Source organism: Cnephaeus nilssonii (genome assembly GCF_951640355.1).
Source record: "Cnephaeus nilssonii genome assembly, chromosome: 20".
Taxonomy (NCBI): domain Eukaryota; kingdom Metazoa; phylum Chordata; class Mammalia; order Chiroptera; family Vespertilionidae; genus Cnephaeus; species Cnephaeus nilssonii.
The window spans coordinates 23,209,452-23,222,028 of NC_137091.1; the positions used below are offsets into that span (position 1 = coordinate 23,209,452).

General features: G+C 45.4%; 1 protein-coding gene across 1 annotated transcript; it reads left to right on the forward strand.

Annotated features, from left to right (window-relative positions):
* The first annotated feature begins 865 nt into the window (after positions 1-865).
* NUDT7 (nudix hydrolase 7) lies at positions 866-12,156 on the forward strand. Its single transcript, XM_079800723.1, has 4 exons — positions 866-974; positions 3,941-4,094; positions 8,932-9,090; positions 10,803-12,156. Exons 1-4 carry the CDS (start codon positions 943-945, stop codon positions 11,169-11,171), a joined length of 714 nt encoding a protein of 237 aa, XP_079656849.1. The 5' UTR covers positions 866-942; the 3' UTR covers positions 11,172-12,156.
* Positions 12,157-12,577: the final 421 nt, after the last annotated feature.

Genomic DNA, 12,577 nt, shown 5'->3' on the forward strand with positions numbered 1-12,577 from the left:
TCGGGTCTTTGCACACCATGGAGTCTTCGCACAAATTTGTCCTTCTTCCTGGAACTCTCTCCTCTGCCCCCTTCCCTTGTTTACTTTCCACACAGCCAGAATCTCCTATGCACAGATCAGTGGTCCTGACCCCCATTTCTGATTCAGCAGCTCTGGGATGAGACCCCGGAGTCTGTATTTAACAGCACCCGAGTGGTGCTGATGCTGCGGGTCCTGAACTAACTGCACTTGGGGACAGCTGCCTTGGAGGGCTGCTCTTGTTTCCATTCTCTCCGGTAGGTAAGCCGTCTCTGATCTGATTTGGTCACGTTTCTCCCACAGATGTTCTCCAAGGACTGAAGGCCTCTGCTTTATCTATGTAATTTTCTGCTTCCTGTCTCTCTCCCCCATTTGACGGTAAGCTCCACGTGCCTTTTTGCCAGCTGTGGGATTTGTACCCAGCACATAGCAGGTGCTGAGTAAATGCTGTTCAGAAAAATGGAACCAACTTAACCTCCTAGCAACAGTAAATACGAGTGTCAGAATCCTCTCAACTCACCAGCACTGCATTTTCGTTTTCTCTCTCCTTTTTTTTTTTACAATTCTCAATTTCAGAATTCCTCATATGCCCAGTATTCCAAGGACAGAGCAAGGAGCAGGGCAGAAACCGTTTCCCAGGACCTGGAAGGCCCTGCATTAAGCCCCGCAAGCCCCGCCCTCACGTGTCGTCCCGCCCTGATTCTCCGCCTACGGCGCCAGGCCCCGCCCACTTCCCCACGCCCCGCCCCATCACCATCTCTGGACTTAGGCCCCGCCCCATCGCCGACTCTGGCCATAGGCCCCGCCTCCTACCCGTCCCTAGGCCCACCCTCATCCCCTCCCCAGGCCAGCTGCCTCTGCGCATGCCCGGCCGCCCCAGCACCGCTGAGGAGTCACCCGCTGGAAACAAACTTTCCCGGAACAATGTCGCGACCCCGTGCTCCGGAGACAGTCAGGTAAAGCCTCCCCGGGCCCTGGCACTCTGAGCCGGCTTTGATCGGGGCGGGGCCGAGCTGATCGCGGGCCGCGGGTCCTAGGGGCTTTTTACCCGCGATTGCTTTTGCCGAGCCCGCACTCTGCCCTCATCTCCTTGGCCGCCGGCAGGGTCCAGGGACCTCTGCATCTTCTCTGGCCCCAGACGGAGCCGGGCTCTGGCATCTTGAGTTAACACCTGTCATCATGGGTTCCCCCGTCCCCCAAGGGCAAGGCGTTCCCCTGCCCAGCCGCTTACGTCTTCTGCTCCAGGCGTCTCCAGAGTTCGACCTCTGGAACCCCAGCCCGCACCTGGCAACCCAGGGTTCAAGTCCTCCGGTGGCTACTCCCAGTCGTGGCCTTGGGTCTCAGTTACATAACCCTGTGGTTCTGGACCAGATTAGGCGCTCACCTCGCTGGGCTGGTGTGAAGATGAAAAGAGAAAAGCAAGGCAAGAGTGTGGGGATAAGCCCATGCTCAGAACAGGGTGGCTGCTACGTTTTTGTTAGTGTTTTTATGGTGATGATTCCCAGGATCAGCCCCTAATGTGGACAGACACATTTTTGCAGACTTGGCATCTGCTGGACCCTCTGATTAGTCCTGGGGCCTCTTCGAAGCCACACTGGGCAGGCCCGTTTCCTCTTCTGGATGCCTCCCTGGAGTTCCCAGCACTCTGATGCCTTTCAAGCCTTTGGTCGTTATTTTGCAGTCCACTGTGGTTATCCAACCACTTTTAGGGAGCATCTGCCAGTAGAAAGAGGCATAAAATAGCAAACACCTCCCACAAACAACTGCTCATTTAATGATGGAGACATGACAGTAGTCATCATTCGTAGGCCACTAGCTGAGTACCAGCCACCGTATAGGAAATATGTCTTTAAATCCTCATAAATACTTTCAAACATGTCACAGGTGAGGGGAGGGGAGCTCAGAGAGGTCATTCCTAAGCATTTTGAAACCAGTTCTAGCTGACTTCCACATCTGATTTTGCCCTCTCTGCAAAACTGCCTTTCCCATAGAAAAATTACAACTAAACTGTTAGTTTATTGGGTTGTCAAGAACAATGTGCCACAAACTGGGTAGCTTACAAAACAGAAGTTTATGCTCTCACAGTTGTGAAATCTAGAAGTACAAAATCCTGCCATCCTCCCGGCCAGGTTCTCGGGGAGGACCCTTCCTGGCCTGTGGCAGCTTCTGGTGTTCCCTGGCTTCTGGCAGCATCACATCCCGTCGCTGCCTCTGTCTTCACCTGGCCTTCTTTCTTGTGTATCTGCCTCTCTGTGTCCTCTCCTCTTTTTATAAGGACACCAGTCACTGGAATTAGGGCCCACCTTAAAACCAGTCCTAAACTAATTACATCTACAGAAATTCTGTTTCCAAGTAAAGTCAGATTTGTGGTTTAGGGAGGACACTATTTAAGCCACTACACAAACCAGCAGCAAAATACAGCATTCAAAAGGACCCAAACAAATTCACAGTCACGGATTCAGGGCACCATTTGTGGTCATAAATCCCAATACTCGTATATTCTCAAAGTGTGTTCCCCTGGTCTGCAACATCACCATCGCTTGGGAGTTTGATGTAAATGCTAAGTCTCAGGCTCCACCCCACACTTACTTCACACCAGCCCAGTCACAGTTTGGGGTGGGCCCAGCCAACCCTCCAGGGGATTCTGTTGCTGTTAAAGTTTGGGGACCACTGTTATAAAGCAGTTGAATATTTAATAACAAAAGGAATGCTTGATAACATGACATAAGGGCCAGATTAAGAGAAAGTTCTTAACTTTACAATGATCTGACCTTACAATGTCTTATTTAGCAAACCTGTCTTACCTGAATATAGTTATGGATTTTGATAATTAACTATTGCTTTGTTAAAAAGTATTTTACCATAATTTAAATTTAGTTTTCAAATGAACTTGTGCACTAAACTGTGTTCTTAGTACATAGTTGCACCCCTCACCCATGGGGGATACGTTCCAAGACCCATAGGAGATGCCTGAAACTGCAGATAGTACCAAACCATAGATATATATACTATAATGTTTTTTCCTACACAGAGTTAAGACAGTGGTTGGCAAACTCATTAGTCAACAGAGCCAAATATCAACAGTACAACAATTGAAATTTCTTTTTGAGAGCCAAATTTTTTAAACTTAAACTTCTTCTAATGCCACTTCTTCAAAATAGACTCGCCCAGGCCGTGGTATTTTGTGGAAGAGCCACACTCAAGGGGCCAAAGAGCCGCATGTGGCTCGAGAGCCACAGTTTGCCGACCACGGGAGTAAGAGATTAACAATGATAATACAATAGAATGAGTATAACAATATACTGTAATAAAAATTATGTAAGTGTGGTCTCTCTCAAAATATCTTATTGTACTGTACTTACCTTTTCCCTTATGGGAAGCACTTTACATCTTCTCTTTGGCATATCAGAATTGCCAGCATCATTACTCTTGTGCTTTGGGGCCATTGTTAAGTAAAATAAGAGTTACTTGAACACAAGCACTGCATCTGATCACCAAGAAGGCTACTGAGTGACTAATGGGCAGGTAGCATAGACAGCCTGGACACCTGGATAAAGGAATGATTCATGTCTCAGGTGGGATGGAGTTGGGCAGGGCAAGATTTCATCACCCTACTCAGAACAGCACATATTGAAAACTTATGAATTGTTTATTTCTGAAATTTTTAACTTAATATTTTTGGGCTAAGGTGAACTGCGGTTAATTGGAAAGTGAAACTGTAGGTTTTTGCCTCATTTTATCTTGCTGAAAATCATGTTATTTTTTTAAAAAATTATTATTTCTGTCATGTTATTGAAAAGTACACCGAGACTCAGAAATGGTAAACCTCAAGATACTCAGCAAAGCAGAAACATAGGCAGGACAAGGAGATTTTTTAAATTATAACGCTGGTACTATAATGTTTGGTTTATTTCCCTTTTAGAAACAGTTTGATAGATGATGCTAAGGCCCGCTTAAAAAAGCATGATGTTGGGACCAAATATTCTCACTTGTCGTCTAGTAAATATTCCATCCTTTTACCGTTGTTGGCTAAAGAAGGAAAACTTCATCTGTTGTTCACCCTCCGGTCAGAGAAGGTAGGTGACAAGAGGTTCTGCCATTAAAGTCTCATGACATTTGAAAACCCCATGAAATGTTGTCACTTGCACACATTTTGAGGCCAGAGATTCCCAAATGGACTTTCAGAATTGTGATGTTTGAGGAGCCACAGGATAACATGGCATTTTGGGGAAATTTTTTGGAAAGAAAAATAAGTAATTTAGAATACTTTTAGACCTGGGTTTCTTAACCTTGGGGCCACTGGCATTTGGGCTGGATAATTCCTTGTTGTGGAAGCTGCCCTGTGCATTATGGGATGTATGTTCAGCATCATCTCTGGCCCCTACCTACTAGATGCCAGTAACATCTAGTTCACACACACACACACACACACACACACACACACACACACACACACACCTTTGTGATAACCACAAAAGTCTCTAGACTTTGTCTCCTGTCCTGGAAGGAATGGGGGAGAGGGGGGACAGTTTGCCACTGTTTTAGACCAATCCCACCCCAGGTATAAAGTGAAAATTCTGGAGCAGCAAAGTTAACAGTCTGGGCCCTGAAGCTGGCTGCCCATGTTTGAATGCAGGCTCTCTCCTTGTCAGCTCTGTGACTCTGTCTTACTTAGTTCTCCTCTCTGTGCTGCAGTCTCACTTGCAAAATGAGGACAAAATATTAACACCTGTCTAATAGGGCCTCCGTGAGAATTTCACAGGGTAACTAATGTAAAGCTTCTAAAACAAGCCTGGCACTTGGCAAGGACTCGGTAAGTTTCAGATGTCATCATTATTAGCGCCATTAGCAGACAGACATGGCTTGAGGTTTTTAAGATAACTGTTCAACTTAAAAAAAATATTTGGCTGGGAATGGAGTTCCCCTGGGTACACACCTGGGTACGGTCATTGTCTCTTGCTGTTAGGGGTACTTCTGAGGAAAAGTTGGAAAGCAGTAATTTCAAATTGTCACAAGTACAAAAAAGAAAATGGGCCATAATAAAGTGTCTTTCTACACAGAATAACCAAAAGTATCTCCATAGGGGAAAAAGCAAGCTGAAATATCAGCTGAAGTTTCCTGGATTTGGTATTAGACTTGTGTGGATTCTTTCCTGTCTGGGTCAGATGATGACAATCAAGTTTCCAAGGGGAGATACTTAACGAGGAACCAGGGGACCAGGTCTGTTCCCAGCTCTGCCGGGAAATACAGCAGAAACTTGTTTTTTTAATTATCAATTGAACAATCATGTAGAAAATCTAGACAAGACCAAAACGGGTCTCTGATCTCTGTTTCACCTAGAGTAACTTTGTCTATTGACTATTAAGTGAGAATAATCTTAGACCATGAACTCTGATATGCAAAGGTCACATTTTAAAAAAAAGTATGTAAAGCTAATTAAATTGAACTCTAAGCCTCTCTGGCTGTGAGGGCAAGAAATTCCCTCGGGCATTACCTGAGCTTGCCTCCTCCCTGGAGTCACACAAGCTGGGCCCATGGATTTCCTCCCGGTAGATGGGGAAGGAGGCGCATGTCATCAGTCCCTCCTGCGCAAGTGTGGGCTCTCCTGCTAGCTCTGGAACCTGGAGCAAAGTTCTCTCTGAGCCTCCGTTTTCTTCCTAAAATGGGACTGAAGACAGTGCCTAATGTTATGAGGGTAAGGATATCGCTCTCCCTCCTCCTCATGCTCCTCCCTCTTCCTTCTCCTCTCTCCCCCCTGTCATTGTCTCTCCTCTCCTCTCCTCTCCTCTCCTCTCCTCTCCTCTCCTCTCCTCTCCTCTCCTCTCCTCTCCTCCCCTCCCCTCCCCTCCCCTCCCCTCCCCTCCCCTCCCCTCCCCTCCCCTCTCCTCTCCTCTCCTCTCCTCTCCTCTCCTCTCCTCTCCTCTCTCTTCTTCTTCTCTCTCTTCTCCTCTCCTCTCCTCTTCCCTCTCTTTTCCCTCTTCTCTCTCTGCTCCCAGCTCTCTAGGGCTTGAAACAGGCAAGAGGAAATTCAAGAAAAAAAACATAGATGGAAGTCTAAGGAAATTAGGCTGCAACCTTATTTGGCTTTTGAGTAGAATTCCATAAGGTTTTATTTAATAAAAATATTATGCTTTTTTACAAAAAGAAAAAAACTTATGTACTTAGATAGGGCCCTTTCTGATCTGACAGTTTGTCAATCATCATTTTTATGAATGTACTAGAAGCCCGTTGCACGAAGTTTCGTGCAATAGACTTTCCTTCACCTGGCTGCCAGCACGTTTTCCGCCAGCACCAGTTTTCCTCTGGCCACCTGCCGATCTGAGCGCCTCCCAAAGGCTGGGGGCGGGACTCGGGAGGCGCTAGGATCAGCGGGTGGCCAGAGGAAAACGTGCTGGTGGAAAACTGGTGCTGGCAGCCACGCAATCGGCCACCCGGAGTTCCGCCACCGGCACCTTCAGCCGGCCCCATGGGTCCTCCCGCAGCGCCGGCCATTTAGGAGCGGGGGGCGGGGACTCGCGAGTTCCCACCCCCCACTCCTACCGCCAGCCAATCGGCCTCCCTGAGTCCCGCCCCCCCGCGCCTCCAGCCGGCCCAATCGTGGGCGTAGCGGAGTGATGCAATTTGCATATTACCTTTTTATTATGTAGGATTTTCTTTGAAACAGCATGACATTTTCTTACGAGTATTTAAAATAGGCATTAAATCAGGCCTGCATTTCTGTCGAGCCCGATGAGTCCCTGCAGGTGTCCCTGTCAGTGTGTCAGTGGTCCCTTGCTGCTGAATGAGCTAACGCTATGGAGTAAGCTTTCAGAGGTGATGTGGCATTAGGTCTCTCTCTTATGCATTTGGATGGTGAATGGTCAAGACAGTAGAGACATGTCCATCAACCTGGTTTTCACCTACACTCATGTCTACAATTGATGTGAAGATGGGTGAGGTTTCTGTGTATTGTAGCAACTTCTGCACTGTTACTGATTTTTTAAATGTATTTTTGTTACTGATTTATTAACAGAGAGGAACTTTAAAATGTTTTCTTTCATTTTTAAGAAGCCTGCCCAAATGGGACTTTAAACTGTAGAACATTACAAAATTTATAATGGCATCTTACGTGGATATATTGGCCCCAGTGCTAAAAATGCCTGCATGACCTTTTGATTTAGCTTCTAAACGTCAAGAACTGTCCTTACGAGTTCTCATTAATAAATATTTAACATGGGCCAGGCGCTGTGCCAGGCACTGCAGCCATCAGCTCATGTGACGGACTCCCTGAGGACAGACATTACCCGCATTGCACACTGTTGAGAAGACGCAGACCCAGGACCCCTGCTGACCTTGAGGTCCCCTGGACGGTTCAGGAGAGAAAGGATGGTGGGCACTGGCGGAGTGAGTGTGAAACAAATTGAGATCACGTTTGCTTAGAAGTTTGGTCCTGCAGAGGAGAGAAGCGGGGGTTGGAGGGGGTGGTTGTGCTCCTCCAGCCGAGGATAGGAAAGAAATCATTTTAAAGACAGAGATTTTTAAAAGGGGGGAATTATTCAGGATGCTACAAATGGAGACAAACGGTTCTCCTGAAGTCGGAGGCATGGGATCAAGGATATATGTGGAAGGGGCTTTGCAGGGAGAGGCTCCTGTTCCTTTAGTCTGTGCAGAGATAGGGGGTGGCATCACAGGTCAGTGCTGACGACCGCATGTTCTGTGTAATGTCTTAAATGTATGGTTCGATACTTAAGGGCGTGGCTCTAGAATTAAATCCTGGTTTATGTTCCAGCTCCACTACTCACCCTATGTGAAACTGGTCAGATTATTTAACCTCTTTGAATTTTAGTTCCTTTATCTAACAGTGTAAATAATTCCCAGCCATCGTGGCACAGTGGTTGAGCGTCAACCTGTGAACCAGGAGGTCACGGTTTGATTCCCAATCAAGGCATATGCCCGAGTTGCAGGCTCGATCCCAGTAGGGGGTATGCAGGAGGCAGCCAATCAATGATTCTCTTCATTGATGTTTCTATCTCTCTCCCTCTCCCTTCCTCTCTGAAATCAATTTTTAAAAGTATTTTTTTAAAAGTGGAAATAATAATATTATAGTAGCCTATATGCTCATTAATGGAAAGATAAACAAATTACAATATATATATACAGTGGGAAACTATTCATCCATAAAAAGGAAAAAGGTACTGATACATGGTACAATGTGGAAGAATTTCAGAAACATGACGGGCTAAGCGAAAAAAGCAGATGCCAAAGGTCACACATGTCATATGATTCCATTTACAGGGAATATGCAGGAAGGTAAATCCATAGGGACAGAAAGTAAGGGCAGGGAGGGGAGGCAAGTGGGAATCCACTGCTTGGTGGGTACAGTCTCTGGGGTGATGAGAATGTCCTGGAACTAGACGGTGGTAGGAGTTATGTAACACTGTGAATATTTTAAATGTCACTGATTGTTTAGTTTAATTTTATGTTATGAATTTCACTCAATTAAAAAATAACTTTTAAAAAACAGCTTATAAAACTGTTCTGATGACTCAGTGAAAAAAAGTCCCTGTGAAGCAACATAGTAAGCACTCAGTAAAAGTTATCTATTGGTAGCATCGCCCTTTTCTTTATCCTTTCTTTCAGCCTCCGCCCCCCATCAATGTAAATCTGTTTGTGTGTGAATGGTATTTGGGGGGGGGGGGGCAAGGGGGAGAGGGGCAAATAGAGAAAAGTCAGAAGTGAGAGCAGTTTTCAAAGTTCATTTTTATAAAAAGATTCAAGTACAACGTGTTTTCTGCTCCTGTTCTTTACGTATTTCCACTATTTTAAGAATGCCCTGCAGCACAGCATAGAGGTTCAGTAAGTGCTTATTGAGTGAGTGAGTGAGTGGTTCCCACATTGGAATCACCCTGTGCCGCTCTGTTTCTCACTGTCCAGCTGAGACGGTCGCCTGGAGAAGTCTGCTTCCCTGGAGGAAAGTGCGAAACCACGGATGCGGATGATGTGGCCACGGCCCTCCGGGAGGCCCAGGAGGAAGTGGGGCTGTGTCCTCATCAGGTGGAGGTTGTCTGCCGCCTGGTGCCGTATCTGTTTGATGTAAGGGCTGGAATGGACTGGGTTTCTTGGACTCGTGAGCTCCCAGTGCACCCACTGGCTTCAGGATGGCAAACCTGACCTCTGAGAGTGCCATCCGTAGAGTGAAGAGACTGGTCCTTGTGTGGACTTTGCCCTTATTAGCTAAGTGGCCTTGGGCAAGCCCCTTTTCTTGTCTGGTCCCTTCCCCCATCCAGAAATGAAAGGGGAACTCCATCAGTGGTTTCCAAACTGGGTGCTGTGGAATCCTGTAGGTACTTCTACACTAAACCCCAGGCCTCCCCGCCAAAATTCCCAGTAGAACCTTTCACTTAACAACACTCTACATTTATTTTCAAGCAGTTGTGAAGGTAAATAGAAATCCTCCCACATATAAATATATGAGCTACGTAAAATAGTTCATATATGATTTTATATATATAATTTCCCATAAATGGGAATATGCCACAATATTATGTCATTTTTCTATTGATAAGATGATTTTTCCTATACTGATAGGGAAAGTTATCTATCGCATTTTTTTAAGGGGCATATTATCCCATTACGAATTCGTGCACCAGTGTGGTCCCTCGGTCTGGCCTGCAGCTCTCCGACATCCCCCGAGGGGTCCCAGAGTGCGAGAGAGCACAGGCCAGGCTGAGGGACCCCACTGGTGCACGATTGGGGCCAGGGAGGGACTGCTGGAAGGCTCCAGGGCATGTCCGACCTGTCACGCCAGTCCCCATCGGCTAGACCCCAGCAACAAGCTAACTTACTGGTCGGAGTGTCTGCCCCCTGGTGGTCAGTGTGCATCATAGCGACTGGTCGAACAGTCCAGTGGTCAGACACTTGGCATATTAGGCTTTTATTATATAGGATATGGCTATACTCCTAATTGATCTACCCTAAATGTCTGTCAATTGAAGGGTGGTAACTTTAGAGTTTTGGGCTATTGCAAATAATGCTTCAGTCTTGTGCAGTAAGTCCTTACTTAGCATTGTCGACAGATTCTGCAACTTTAAGTGAACAACATAACAAAACCAATTTTACCCTAGGCTAGTTGACATAAACCAAGTTCCCACAACATCTCATCAATGTTATAATGGAACGAGATTATTAGAGGACCTGAGCATTTGTATTTTTTCTCACTGGTAGGAATTTACTTACACAACTGCAATTTCTAAGTCAGAGGGACCATGAATTTATAATGCTAAATTGTCATTCCAAAATATTGTGCCTTCTTATATTCACAAAATATTTACAAAGCTATCTTACAGAGGCTGCGGGTAAGGGCAGGGACTCCCCACATTTCATGGGTAACATAAAGTTTACAACTGTAGCAAGTTCCTCCTGCCCTGCCCACCTTATGTACTGATTACTTCAGCCTTTCTTCTTCTTTTTTTTTTTTTCCTTCTTTTTTTTAAAAAAAATATATTTTTATTGATTTCAGAGAAGAAGGGAGAGAGAGAGAGAGAAACATCAATGATGAGAAAGAATCATTAGTGGGCTGCCTCCTGCATGCCCCTGCCCCACTGGGGATGGAGCCCGCAACCTGGGCAGGTTCCCTGACAGGGAATCGAATTGTGACCTCCTGGTTCATAGGTTGATGCTTAATCACTAAGCCACGCTGGCCAGGCCAGCCTGTTTTCTTAGTTTACATGGAAGTGGCATGACTTTCACATTTGCAACAGTATCTCTTCACTTCTTAATTTGTGTATTTTGTTTTCTGCTTTTAGACAAATACATTTATAACACCAGTTGTAGGGTTCATAGACCACAATTTCCAGCCCCAGCCGAATCCCGATGAAGTGAAGAAAGTGTTCCTGGTGCCTCTGGACTATTTCTTGCACCCACACGCCTACCACCAGAATCAACTGACACAATCTGGTCATCATTTTATTATTCATTGCTTTGAGTACACAAATCCTGAAGATGGTGTGACTTACTATATCAAAGGACTAACAGCAAAATTCGCTGTGTTCATTGCCTTAATTATTTTGGGGGAAAAACCCACCTTTGAGGTTGAATTTAATCTCAACGATCTGACATCATCCTCGGAGGAAACCTTCCTGAAGCTTTATAAACATGCACCAAGCAAGTTATGATTTATGAGACCAACATCCAAATAACTATCTAAGCAGCTTTGTGTGTGCTTATCCGCGGAACAACAATAATGCCAGCTGGTGGAATTTGACAGGTGCGAATATTTTCCAGGCAATATGAAGATAAAAACCTTGCCTTATTTCCAGTTGCCCTCTGTTATCTGAAAGAGCAAAAGTTTTTCAAAAGTGGAAAATGTGTTTATGGTATTGCATAATTTCACCCACAATATATTAGCCCCATTTTTATTACATGGGTAAGAAAATGTATCTGGCACACAGTAGGCACTTAATAAACATTTATTAAATATATAACCATGTAGCATTTCTCTTTATAAGAGCTAATATTTCTTTTTTTTAAATATATTTTATTGATTTTTTACAGAGAGGAAGAGAGAGGGATAGAGAGTTAGAAACATCGATGAGAGAGAAACATCGGTCAGCTGCCTCTTGCACACCCCCCGAATGGGGATGTGCCCGCAACCAAGGTACATGCCCTTGACCAGAATCGAACCCGGGACCCTTGAGTCCGCAGGCCGACGCTCTATCCACTGAGCCAAACCGGTCTCGGCAAGAGCTAATATTTCTTTCTGTCTGATGTTACATATGTCAGCAATTTCTGGCTGGCCATCAAAATCTCTTGTCCCTTTATTCCATGGCAATAGAGTTGAAGCTGAGACCAAAGCGCCCTGGTAGAAATAGCATTACCCAGAATGCTTTGCAGGTAAATGTGGCTCTCTAGAACTTAGTCTAGGCCAATGGGATGTGAATGAAAGTTGACTTTGCAGGTCATCTCCAATTTAAGAGGTAAGCCAGCCTCCCTGGACTCTTTTCCCTTTTCCATGAGCTGCAACATGAATTTATCTGCACCCCAGCTTTGACCATACAGATGAAGACAATTCCTAGCAGAATGGCAGAACCAAAAGATCATAAGAGCTTGGATCTCTGAATGACTCTGTGGAGCAAAGCAACTTGCCACCCTGAACTATTCACGTGGGAGTTGGGACTATTATATGGGAGAAGAATAAATCCTGTTACCTTTCTGCCACAATAATTTGTAGTCACTTTGTTTGAGCAGAGCTATAACCCTAAATATAACACTTGAAAATGGCCAGGTAGAGAGTCACCCAAACCTGAGGTGTTTGCCAGCAGTTAGAATTGGGATGAGTTGTGACATGTAACATGGGCTCTGTGACAGGCACAGGACACCCTTGGATATTAGTGGGGCTCAGCAGGCGTCACCCAGAGCAGCTGTAATGAAGGGATATGCCTACCAATTGGGGGAAATGATGTTGTCTACCTCAAAATGCTGAGAGCAGGAAAACACTGATATACCCCATATCAAAAGTCATAAAGGCAAACATTCTGAATTGCATGCTTTGAGATCTACCACTTTTTACATGGGCATCCCC

Bases quoted from the DNA above. Each gene is read 5' to 3' on its own strand.
- NUDT7 (XM_079800723.1), top strand. From the start codon at position 943: ATGTCGCGACCCCGTGCTCCGGAGACAGTCAG. The intron at 975-3,940 runs GTAAAGCCTCCC...TTTCCCTTTTAG, and splicing joins CGTGCTCCGGAGACAGTCAG to AAACAGTTTGATAGATGATG. The intron at 9,091-10,802 runs GTAAGGGCTGGA...TTCTGCTTTTAG, and splicing joins TGGTGCCGTATCTGTTTGAT to ACAAATACATTTATAACACC.